The 13353-nt window shown below is 42.2% G+C and overlaps 1 protein-coding gene and 1 long non-coding RNA gene across 3 annotated transcripts in view; both read left to right on the top strand.

Annotated features, from left to right (window-relative positions):
• Positions 1–306: 306 nt before the first annotated feature.
• Positions 307–13353, top strand: part of cibar1 (CBY1 interacting BAR domain containing 1) — a 28393-nt gene continuing 15346 nt past the window's right edge. Inside the window, exons 1-7 of one of the 2 annotated variants that reach the window (XM_029748973.1) lie at positions 307–498; positions 789–1023; positions 1232–1300; positions 6654–6755; positions 11608–11613; positions 11811–11915; positions 12779–12892. In XM_029748973.1, the coding sequence (XP_029604833.1) occupies positions 470–498; positions 789–1023; positions 1232–1300; positions 6654–6755; positions 11608–11613; positions 11811–11915; positions 12779–12892 (660 nt within the window). In that variant the 5' untranslated portion in view covers positions 307–469. The remainder of the gene's footprint in view (positions 499–788; positions 1024–1231; positions 1301–6653; positions 6756–11607; positions 11614–11810; positions 11916–12778; positions 12893–13353) is intronic. The other variant, XM_029748974.1, reaches the window with a different exon arrangement.
• Positions 6764–7810, top strand: LOC115190935 (uncharacterized). Its single transcript, XR_003877478.1, has 3 exons — positions 6764–6947; positions 7060–7683; positions 7714–7810. It is a non-coding gene; the product is annotated as an uncharacterized LOC115190935 (long non-coding RNA).

Raw genomic sequence — 13353 nt, 5'->3', positions numbered from 1 at the left:
AGGCTTTTAAAAAGTGCTGGAGAGTAACGTTAGTTCCACTAGATATAATTCAAGAATTAATTAAAGGCAATATCCCCATCTGTTATTATAAGGGGTTGTGTAGACTAAAACCAACTAATGATGATACTTCTGAAATAACTAGAATAACAAATTAATTGTTTAAAAAAGTTAGAATTTTTTTGTAAAAATAAGAAAAATAAAAAATTCACACATGCAGTTGACGTCCATAAAATGTAGGCAGTGACGGAGTACATAGTGGGTGACTCCATTTCCCATCATACTTTAACCGGAAAAAATAAACTCCATGGCAACGGCTCCCGGACGTGAAGCTTGCTAGCTTATTACCCGAGCAAATCAATCACACTCACCCGTTAGCTAGCTAACGTTACCTAATTGCTGGATCAGTAGCTTATCTGCCTCGTAGCATTGTTTTATACTGAATCACATTACCACCTTTTATTGTATAGTTATGAGCCGAACTCCGGATGCAAGGGCAAGGTAAGGCATGTTTACAACATGCAAGACAAAGCAAACTAACGTTAGCTGTCGTAAAGACGTTAGACATTCTGCAAAATTCTTGATTTATATAACTTTTTAGTGATTTGTTAGCTAGCTAACCTTTTCTTCAATTATTTAACTAGCTGTCTAGCTATTGCTTTAGCTTGATTGCTATCAAGCTAAAGTTGAAGCTGTGTTTATATGATAGTTAGGCTAGCTATGTAATTTAGTCAACTTTAACCAGATTAGCTATCTAGCTAGCTAAAGTTACCTGGATGTTCCCGTCACAGAGACAGCCAGACCAGACAGATCCAGCAGAACATCACCAACACAGAGAAGCACTTTGGAGAGATGTGCCAGCTGTTCGCCGCCTACGTGCGTAAAACGGCGAGGTTACGCGACAAGGCAGACCTACTGGTCAGAGAGATCAGCATCTATGCGGAGACAGAAACGCCAAATCTGCAGAGGGGTATGAAACAGTTTGCAGACAACCTTGCCAAAGTTCAGGATTATCGTCAAGCAGAGGTAAGCCTACACACCATAGTTTTGCCTAATAATCATTTATCATAATGGATGCATAATATAAATATGGTTGTTATTGAAAATAGTACGTACTTCTATTGATAATGTTTCATCTGCAGGTATTTTGTGTTCTAATCTAGCTGCCTATGATTTCAAATCCTCACAGGAATGAATTAACTAAATAACTTTGATATTCCAAATGTATTTGCAGGTGGAGAGGCTTGAAGCCAAAGTGGTAGAGCCTTTGAAAAGCTATGGAAGTGTTGTTAAACTTAAAAGGGTAAGATACAGTCCTTTCCCATATTTGGATAAGACTGCTGTTATTTTAATATGGTCATTTTTCTGTTCTGATGTATAGGCCTACTGTTTCGGGTGACAGTTATCCGCTAAGTCTGTTGCACACCAGAGGGGTATCATCATACGAGCAGGTTTGAGGAGTTAGTACTTAAGCACAGCTTAATCTTCTTAAAAAAGTATTATTTGTGGCCTGCAAATGCATTCTCCTTAACTGGATAAAAGATCACCCACCAACAATAAATCAGTGTATTGTGAGATCTTCAAAGTGTTACCACTGGAGAAAATTAGTGCTATATTTAGGAACAAAGGAGATTTCTATACAATATGGGACCCCTTTTTGCTATCTCTTCCCCCTAATCTTGCAGATACCCTGAGAAGTGTCAATATAACTTTGGTCAACTCTGAGTTCAACTCGGGATAACCGGTCATATGAAAGTAGCTCACCTTTTAGCCAGGTACATTTCCATGGCAACAAATCCTTCAGAACGGTCCTGTTCTGGGGCACACGGCTAACTCCACTTATCCTGAATGAAATGACTGAGCCATAAGTTCAGGACCAATGAAATCAGATTCCCTCCCTCAAATAACATTTTTAATTGCCACATGCTTCGTAAACAGGTGTAGACTATCAGTGAAATGCTTACTTGTGGACCCTTCCCAACAATGCAGAGTACAATAAAATACAAAATGAAATAAAAACAAATAATATAAAAAAAATTGTAACACAAGGAAGAAATACACAATGAGCAACAATAGCATGGCTATATACACACGGGGTACCAGTACTGAGTCAATGATAGCATAGCTATATACACACGGGGTACCAGTCAATGATAGCATGGCTATATACACTGGGTACCAGTACCAAGTCAATGATAGCATGGCTATATACATGGGGTACCAGTACCAAGTCAATGATAGCATGGCTATATACATGGGGTACCAGTACCAAGTCAATGATAGCATGGCTATATACACGGGGTACCAGTACTGAGTCAATGATGGCATAGCTATATACACGGGGTACCAGTACTGAGTCAATGATAGCATGGCTATATACACGGGGTACCAGTACTGAGTCAATGATAGCATAGCTATATACATGGGGTACCAGTACCAAGTCAATGATAGCATGGCTATATACATGGGGTACCAGTACCAAGTCAATGATAACATGTCTATATACACAAGGTACCAGTACTGAGTCAATGATAGCATGGCTATATACACACGGGGTACCAGTACCAAGTCAATGATAGCATGGCTATATACATGGGGTACCAGTACCAAGTCAATGATAGCATGGCTATATACATGGGGTACCAGTACCAAGTCAATGATAACATGGCTATATACACAAGGTACCAGTACCAAGTCAATGATAGCATGGCTATATACACAAGGTACCAGTACCAAGTCAATGATAGCATGGCTATATACATGGGGTACCAGTACCGAGTCAATGATAGCATGGTTATATACACAAGGTACCAGTACCAAGTCAATGATAGCATGGCTATATACACAAGGTACCAGTACCAAGTCAATGATAGCATGGCTATATACATGGGGTACCAGTACCAAGTCAATGATAGCGTGGCTATATACACTGGGTACCAGTACCAAGTCAATGATAGCATGGCTATATACACAAGGTACCAGTACCAAGTCAATGATAGCATGGCTATATACATGGGGTACCAGTACCGAGTCAATGATAGCATGGCTATATACACAAGGTACCAGTACTGAGTCAATGATAGCATGGCTATATACAGGAGGTACCAGTACCAAGTCAATGATAGCATGGCTATATACACAAGGTACCAGTACCAAGTCAATGATAGCATGTTATACACACAGGGTACCAGTACCAAGTCAATGATAGCATGGTTATACACACAAGGTACCAGTACTGAGTCAATGATAGCATGGCTATATACAAGAGGCAGCGGCGACCCGTTTAGCTAAAAATAACTCTTTCAGGATCTGGGGCCCATGCTAAATCTTTTCAGCCTCCTGAGAGGGAAGAGGTGTTGTCATGCTTTCTTCACGACTGTGTTGGTGTGTTTGGACCATGATAGGTTCTTAGCAATGTGGACACCAAGGAACTTGAAGCTCTCGACCTGCTCTACTACAGCCCTGTTGATGTGAACGGGGGCATGTTCCGCCTTCCATTTCCTGTAGTCCACCATCAGCTCTTTTGTCTTGCTGATGTTGAGGGAGAGGTTGTTGTCCTGGCACCACACTGACAGGTCTCTGACCTCCTCCTTATAGGCTGCCTCCTCTGACCTCCTCCCTATAGGCTGCCTCCTCTGACCTCCTCCCTATAGGCTGCCTCCTCTGACCTCCTCCCTATAGGCTGCCTCCTCTGACCTCCTCCCTATAGGCTGCCTCCTCTGACCTCCTCCCTATAGGCTGCCTCCTCTGACCTCCTCCCTATAGGCTGCCTCATCTTTGAGGGAGAGGTTGTTATCCTGGCACTACGCTGCCAGGTCTCTATTTTCCACCATAATTTGCAAATAAATTCATAAAAAAACCTACAATGTGATTTTCTGGATTTTTTTTCTTCTCATTTTGTCTGTCATAGTTGACGTGTACCTATGATGAAAATTACAGGCCTCTCATCTTTTTAAGTGGGAGAACTTGCACAATTGGTGGCTGACTAAATACTTTTTTGCCCCACTGTAAGTCATACAATAAAGACGGCATTAACGATAAGTCATTCAATAAAGACGGCATTAACGATAAGTCATTCAATGAAGACGGCATTAACGATAAGTCATTCAATAAAGACGGCATTAACGATAAGTCATTCAATAAAGACGGCATTAACGATAAGTCATTCAATAAAGACGGCATTAACGATAAGTCATTCAATAAAGACGGCATTAACGATAAGTCATTCAATAAAGACGGCATTTCTAAAAGCCTATTTCACACCTCAGACTGCTGAATTTGCATGATAACTTTTATTTTATTTTGATTTCTTCACCAATGAAAATGTGGCCTTGACTCACCCATGGACAGACGTTTCAGCATTGTCTCAATTAAGAGTTTGTCGTTCGATTGGCCACGTGTGAGATGCACGCGCAGTAACAAGCCTGCCAGAGATAGTGGCAGGCTGACGAGTAATGTCCGCCGTTGTAGGACGGATGAAGCCTGAGCTGGAATGTGAAGCTAACCGAAGCTGGTTAGCGTTAGAAACCCCTGATTATATCTAGCTTGCTTCGTAGGATACCCCTCTGGCCAATGGCATGTGAGAAACAACCATGACTTGTTTCTCTTGTTGATGTAGATTCCCCTGCCAACCACTTGAGGGCAGGGACCTAGCCAACCACTTGAGGGCGGTGTCCTAGCCAACCACTTGAGGGCGGTGTCCTAGCCAACCACTTGAGGGCGGTGTCCTAGCCAACCACGTGGGGGGCGGTGACCTAGCCAACCACGTGGGGGGCGGTGACCTAGCCAACCACGTGGGGGGCGGTGACCAAGCCGTGGGGGGCGGTGACCTAGCCGTGGGGGGCGGTGACCAAGCCGTGGGGGGCGGTGACCTAGCCGTGGGGGGCGGTGACCTAGCCGTGGGGGGCGGTGACCTAGCCGTGGGGGGCGGTGACCTAGCCGTGGGGGGCGGTGACCTAGCCGTGGGGGGCGGTGACCTAGCCTGTTGTATTGTGTCACTGTCTGCAGTTCAAACCCATTATGTTGGTGATTCATTTAAATCCATGTTTTACTGTGGCCTGGCTGTATTCTACAGTTGGTTGGATCTTACTGTGGCCTGGCTGTATTCTACAGTTGGTTGGATCTTTCTGTGGCCTGGCTGTATTCTACAGTTGGTTGGATCTTACTGTGGCCTGGCTGTATTCTACAGTTGGTTGGATCTTACTGTGGCCTGGCTGTATTCTACAGTTGGTTGGATCTTTCTGTGGCCTGGCTGTATTCTACAGTTGGTTGGATCTTACTGTGGCCTGGCTGTATTCTACAGTTGGTTGGATCTTACTGTGGCCTGGCTGTATTCTACAGTTGGTTGGATCTTTCTGTGGCCTGGCTGTATTCTACAGTTGGTTGGATCTTTCTGTGGCCTGGCTGTATTCTACAGTTGGTTGGATCTTACTGTGGCCTGGCTGTATTCTACAGTTGGTTGGATCTTTCTGTGGCCTGGCTGTATTCTACAGTTGGTTGGATCTTACTGTGGCCTGGCTGTATTCTACAGTTGGTTGGATCTTTCTGTGGCCTGGCTGTATTCTACAGTTGGTTGGATCTTACTGTGGCCTGGCTGTATTCTACAGTTGGTTGGATCTTACTGTGGCCTGGCTGTATTCTACAGTTGGTTGGATCTTTCTGTGGCCTGGCTGTATTCTACAGTTGGTTGGATCTTACTGTGGCCTGGCTGTATTCTACAGTTGGTTGGATCTTACTGTGGCCTGGCTGTATTCTACAGTTGGTTGGATCTTTCTGTGGCCTGGCTGTATTCTACAGTTGGTTGGATCTTACTGTGGCCTGGCTGTATTCTACAGTTGGTTGGATCTTACTGTGGCCTGGCTGTATTCTACAGTTGGTTGGATCTTACTGTGGCCTGGCTGTATTCTACAGTTGGTTGGATCTTTCTGTGGCCTGGCTGTATTCTACAGTTGGTTGGATCTTACTGTGGCCTGGCTGTATTCTACAGTTGGTTGGATCTTACTGGCTGTATTCTACAGTTGGTTGGATCTTTCTGTGGCCTGGCTGTATTCTACAGTTGGTTGGATCTTACTGTGGCCTGGCTGTATTCTACAGTTGGTTGGATCTTACTGTGGCCTGGCTGTATTCTACAGTTGGTTGGATCTTACTGTGGCCTGGCTGTATTCTACAGTTGGTTGGATCTTACTGTGGCCTGGCTGTATTCTACAGTTGGTTGGATCTTACTGTGGCCTGGCTGTATTCTACAGTTGGTTGGATCTTTCTGTGGCCTGGCTGTATTCTACAGTTGGTTGGATCTTACTGTGGCCTGGCTGTATTCTACAGTTGGTTGGATCTTTCTGTGGCCTGGCTGTCTTCTACAGTTGGTTGGATCTTACTGTGGCCTGGCTGTATTCTACAGTTGGTTGGATCTTTCTGTGGCCTGGCTGTATTCTACAGTTGGTTGGATCTTTCTGTGATCTTAATTGAAATCGTAATTTTATTGAAATATGTATAATTGTGGTTCCCAAATGACACTATATTCCCTTTATAGTTCACTACTCTTGTCCAGCGCCCGTAGATTCCTGGTCAAAACTAGTGCACTATACAGGGAATAGGGTGTGATTTGAGACACCATGATTTAATCCACTAACCCCAGCATGCACCTCTGTGATTGACAGGAGGACCTGAAGACCAGCCAGAGTGCCAGGAACAGAGAGTCTAAACAGATGCAGCAGCTGGAGAGAATGAGACAGAGAAACCCCTCTGACAGACAGATCATCGTATCCTTATCGCTCTCTCACCTGTCATCCCTCTACACCAATCATTTATTAGGCTACAGTGTTATTCACCTAGTGTATGCATGCGTGTGTCAATGGGATGAGTCTAAACACTAGTAGGGATGAGACTAAACACTAGTAAGGTCAATGGGATGAGACTAAACACTAGTAGGGATGAGACTAAACACTAGTAAGGTCAATGGGATGAGTCTAAACACTAGTAAGGTCAATGGGATGAGACTAAACACTAGTAGGGATGAGACTAAACACTAGTAAGGTCAATGGGATGAGTCTAAACACTAGTAAGGTCAATGGGATGAGTCTAAACACTAGTAGGGATGAGACTAAACACTAGTAAGGTCAATGGGATGAGTCTAAACACTAGTAAGGTCAATGGGATGAGTCTAAACACTAGTAAGGTCAATGGGATGAGACTAAACACTAGTAAGGTCAATGGGATGAGACTAAACACTAGTAGGGATGAGTCTAAACACTAGTAAGGTCAATGGGATGAGACTAAACACTAGTAGGGATGAGACTAAACACTAGTAAGGTCAATGGGATGAGACTAAACACTAGTAAGGTCAATGGGATGAGTCTAAACACTAGTAAGGTCAATGGGATGAGTCTAAACACTAGTAGGGATGAGTCTAAACACTAGTAGGGATGAGTCTAAACACTAGTAGGGATGAGTCTAAACACTAGTAAGGTCAATGGGATGAGTCTAAACACTAGTAGGGATGAGTCTAAACACTAGTAGGGATGAGTCTAAACACTAGTAAGGTCAATGGGATGAGTCTAAACAATAGTAGGGATGAGACTAAACACTAGTAAGGTCAATGGGATGAGTCTAAACACTAGTAGGGATGAGACTAAACACTAGTAGGGATGAGACTAAACACTAGTAGGGATGAGACTAAACACTAGTAAGGTGAATGGGATTAGTCTAAACACTAGTAAGGTCAATGGGATGAGTCTAAACACTAGTAGGGATGAGACTAAACACTAGTAAGGTCAATGGGATGAGACTAAACACTAGTAGGGATGAGACTAAACACTAGTAAGGTCAATGGGATGAGACTAAACACTAGTAAGGTCAATGGGATGAGACTAAACACTAGTAGGGATGAGTCTAAACACTAGTAAGGTCAATGGGATGAGACTAAACACTAGTAGGGATGAGACTAAACACTAGTAAGGTCAATGGGATGAGACTAAACACTAGTAAGGTGAATGGGATGAGTCTAAACACTAGTAAGGTCAATGGGATGAGACTAAACACTAGTAGGGATGAGTCTAAACACTAGTAGGGATGAGACTAAACACTAGTAAGGTCAATGGGATGAGACTAAACACTAGTAAGGTCAATGGGATGAGACTAAACACTAGTAAGGTCAATGGGATGAGTCTAAACACTAGTAAGGTCAATGGGATGAGACTAAACACTAGTAGGGATGAGTCTAAACACTAGTAGGGATGAGTCTAAACACTAGTAAGGTCAATGGGATGAGACTAAACACTAGTAGGGATGAGACTAAACACTAGTAGGGATGAGACTAAACACTAGTAAGGTGAATGGGATGAGTCTAAACACTAGTAAGGTCAATGGGATGAGTCTAAACACTAGTAGGGATGAGACTAAACACTAGTAAGGTCAATGGGATGAGACTAAACACTAGTAAGGTCAATGGGATGAGTCTAAACACTAGTAAGGTCAATGGGATGAGACTAAACACTAGTAGGGATGAGTCTAAACACTAGTAAGGTCAATGGGATGAGACTAAACACTATTAGGGATGAGACTAAACACTAGTAAGGTCAATGGGATGAGTCTAAACACTAGTAGGGATGAGACTAAACACTAGTAAGGTCAATGGGATGAGTCTAAACACTAGTAAGGTCAATGGGATGAGTCTAAACACTAGTAGGGATGAGACTAAACACTAGTAAGGTCAATGGGATGAGTCTAAACACTAGTAAGGTCAATGGGATGAGTCTAAACACTAGTAAGGTCAATGGGATGAGACTAAACACTAGTAAGGTCAATGGGATGAGACTAAACACTAGTAGGGATGAGTCTAAACACTAGTAAGGTCAATGGGATGAGACTAAACACTAGTAGGGATGAGACTAAACACTAGTAAGGTCAATGGGATGAGACTAAACACTAGTAAGGTCAATGGGATGAGTCTAAACACTAGTAAGGTCAATGGGATGAGACTAAACACTAGTAAGGTCAATGGGATGAGACTAAACACTAGTAAGGATGAGACTAAACACTAGTAGGGATGAGACTAAACACTAGTTAGGTCAATGGGATGAGTCTAAACACTAGTAGGGATGAGTCTAAACACTAGTAGGGATGAGTCTAAACACTAGTAGGGATGAGTCTAAACACTAGTAAGGTCAATGGGATGAGTCTAAACACTAGTAGGGATGAGTCTAAACACTAGTAGGGATGAGTCTAAACACTAGTAAGGTCAATGGGATGAGTCTAAACACTAGTAGGGATGAGTCTAAACACTAGTAGGGATGAGTCTAAACACTAGTAAGGTCAATGGGATGAGTCTAAACACTAGTAAGGTCAATGGGATGAGACTAAATACTAGTAGGGATGAGATTAAACACTAGTAAGGTCAATGGGATGAGACTAAACACTAGTAGGGATGAGACTAAACACTAGTAAGGTCAATGGGATGAGTCTAAACACTAGTAGGGATGAGACTAAACACTAGTAGGGATGAGACTAAACACTAGTAAGGTGAATGGGATTAGTCTAAACACTAGTAAGGTCAATGGGATGAGTCTAAACACTAGTAGGGATGAGACTAAACACTAGTAAGGTCAATGGGATGAGACTAAACACTAGTAAGGTCAATGGGATGAGTCTAAACACTAGTAAGGTCAATGGGATGAGTCTAAACACTAGTAGGGATGAGACTAAACACTAGTAAGGTCAATGGGATGAGTCTAAACACTAGTAAGGTCAATGGGATGAGTCTAAACACTAGTAAGGTCAATGGGATGAGACTAAACACTAGTAAGGTCAATGGGATGAGACTAAACACTAGTAGGGATGAGACTAAACACTAGTAAGGTCAATGGGATGAGACTAAACACTAGTAAGGTCAATGGGATGAGTCTAAACACTAGTAAGGTCAATGGGATGAGACTAAACACTAGTAGGGATGAGACTAAACACTAGTAAGGTCAATGGGATGAGACTAAACACTAGTAAGGTCAATGGGATGAGACTAAACACTAGTAAGGTCAATGGGATGAGTCTAAACACTAGTAAGGTCAATGGGATGAGACTAAACACTAGTAAGGTCAATGGGATGAGACTAAACACTAGTAGGGATGAGACTAAACACTAGTTAGGTCAATGGGATGAGTCTAAACACTAGTAGGGATGAGTCTAAACACTAGTAGGGATGAGTCTAAACACTAGTAGGGATGAGTCTAAACACTAGTAAGGTCAATGGGATGAGCCTAAACACTAGTAGGGATGAGTCTAAACACTAGTAGGGATGAGTCTAAACACTAGTAAGGTCAATGGGATGAGTCTAAACACTAGTAAGGTCAATGGGATGAGACTAAACACTAGTAGGGATGAGACTAAACACTAGTAAGGTGAATGGGATGAGACTAAACACTAGTAGGGATGAGACTAAACACTAGTAAGGTGAATGGGATGAGACTAAACACTAGTAAGGTCAATGGGATGAGACTAAACACTAGTAAGGTAAATGGGATGAGTCTTAACACTAGTAGGGATGAGACTAAACACTAGTAAGGTCAATGGGATGAGACTAAACACTAGTAAGGTCAATGGGATGAGTCTAAACACTATTAGGGATGAGACTAAACACTAGTAAGGTCAATGGGATGAGTCTAAACACTATTAGGGATGAGACTAAACACTAGTAAGGTCAATGGGATGAGTCTAAACACCAGTAGGGATGAGACTAAACACTAGTAAGGTCAATGGGATGAGACTAAACACTAGTAGGGATGAGACTAAACACTAGTAAGGTCAATGGGATGAGTCTAAACACTAGTAGGGATGAGACTAAACACTAGTAAGGTCAATGGGATGAGACTAAACACTAGTAAGGTCAATGGGATGAGACTAAACACTAGTAGGGATGAGACTAAACACTAGTAGGGATGAGTCTAAACACTAGTAAGGTCAATGGGATGAGTCTAAACAATAGTAGGGATGAGACTAAACACTAGTAAGGTCAATGGGATGAGTCTAAACACTAGTAGGGATGAGACTAAACACTAGTAGGGATGAGACTAAACACTAGTAAGGTCAATGGGATGAGACTAAACACTAGTAAGGTCAATGGGATGAGACTAAACACTAGTAGGGATGAGACTAAACACTAGTAAGGTCAATGGGATGAGTCTAAACACTAGTAAGGTCAATGGGATGAGACTAAACACTAGTAAGGTCAATGGGATGAGTCTAAACACTAGTAGGGATGAGACTAAACACTAGTAAGGTCAATGGGATGAGACTAAACACTAGTAAGGTGAATGGGATGAGTCTTAACACTAGTAGGGATGAGACTAAACACTAGTAAGGTCAATGGGATGAGTCTAAACACTATTAGGGATGAGACTAAACACTAGTAAGGTCAATGGGATGAGTCTAAACACTAGTAGGGATGAGACTAAACACTAGTAAGGTCAATGGGATGAGTCTAAACACTAGTAGGGATGAGTCTAAACACTAGTATGTTGATTGCTGTCACTGTTATTCATAACTATATTAAAAGAGAGGTGAAAGAGGATTTAGTTATTTATATAATTGCTAATGTCCTAATTCCCTTAATGATACCAACAGTCCCAGGTGGGTGTCTTTCTCCTGAATCGGCTGTGAGATCTCTGGAGATGTATGATTGGTGAAATAAATGACTATACTGGACTGTAATCTCTTTATCTTGAGACATATATATATATATATATTTATTTATTTAGTCAAATAGCCATTTATGAAAATGATTTGAAGTGTATGTTATGTGTGGCATTGTGTCGTCGTGACAACAGGCTGAAAGTGACCTGCAGAGAGCCACAATGGACGCCACGCGCACGACACGACAACTGGAGGAGACAATAGACGCATTTGAAAAGCAGAAAATACAAGATATCAAGGTCTCTCTCTATCTCTCAATTTCAATGGAAGGGATTTATTGGCATGGGAAACATATGTTAACATTGCCAAAGCAAGTGAATTAGATAAACAAAGTTAAATAAACAATACAAATTAACTGTGAACATGACACTCACAAAAGTTCCAAAACAATAAAGACATTATAAATGTAATATTATGTGCAAATGGTTAAAGTACACAAGGTAAAATAAATAAACATAAATATGGGTTGTATTTACAATGGTGTTTGTTCTTCACTGGTTGCCCTTTTCTTGTGGCAACAGGTCACACATCTTGCTGCTGTGATGTCACACTGTGGTATTTCACCCAGTAGATATGGGAGATTATCAAAATTGGGTTTGTTATCAAATTCTTTGAGGATCTGTGTAATCTGAGGGAAATATGTGTCTCTAATATGGTCATACATTTGGCAGGAGGTTAGGAAGTGCAGCTCAGTTTCCACCTCATTTTGTGGGCAGTGTTGCACACAGCCTGTCTTCTCTTGAGAGCCAGGTATGCCTACGGTGGCCTTTCTCAATAGCAAGGCTATGCTCACTGAGTCTGTACATAGTCAAAGCTTTCCTTAAGTTTGGGTCAGTCACAGTGGTCAGGTTTTTTTTGTGTCAAGCAATTATCTTTTCTCTCTCTCTCTCTCTCTCTCTCTCTCTCTCTAAATAGCATCCTGTGTTTCTTTGTGATCAGATTTTCAGCAATCATTCTTTGTTGAATGTAATCTGTTTAATCATTATTACAATAATTGATTATGGCCACATCAACCCTTTATTAATTTGATAGTTGTCATTACTTCCTATTGTGCTATATTGACAATGTGATACTGTTCTTACTCTCCTCTCTCTCCCTGTAGAAGATCTTTGGGGAGTTTTTGACGGTGGAGATGTCGTTCCATGCCAAGGCGTTGGAGGCGTATACCACAGCTTACCAGAGCATACACAACGTAGACGAAGAGGAAGATCTGGAGGTAAGGGTTATAGGAGAGGAAGAGGAGGATCTGGAGGTATGGGTTATGGAAGAGGAAGATCTGGAGGTATGGGTTATAGGAGAGGAAGAGGGGGATCTGGAGGTATGGGTTATAGGAGAGGAAGAGGAAGATCTGGAGGTATGGGTTATAGGAGAGGAAGAGGGGGATCTGGAGGTATGGGTTATAGGAGAGGAAGAGGAGGATCTGGAGGTGAGAGGAAGAGGAAGATCTGGAGGTATGGGTTATAGGAGAGGAAGAGGAGGATCTGGAGGTATGGGTTATAGGAGAGGAAGAGGAAGATCTGGAGGTATGGGTTATAGGAGAGGAAGAGGAGGATCTGGAGGTATGGGTTATAGAAGAGGAAGAGGAGGATCTGGAGGTATGGGTTATAGGAGAGGAAGAGGAGGATCTGGAGGTAAGGGTTATAGGAGAGGAAGAGGAGGATCTGCAGGTATAGTTAT

This window comes from Salmo trutta, unplaced genomic scaffold (assembly GCF_901001165.1).
Source record: "Salmo trutta unplaced genomic scaffold, fSalTru1.1, whole genome shotgun sequence".
NCBI classification, from domain to species: Eukaryota; Metazoa; Chordata; class Actinopteri; order Salmoniformes; family Salmonidae; genus Salmo; species Salmo trutta.
Note: the sequence above shows the minus strand (reverse complement) of the source record. Positions and strands in the feature narration are given on the sequence as shown.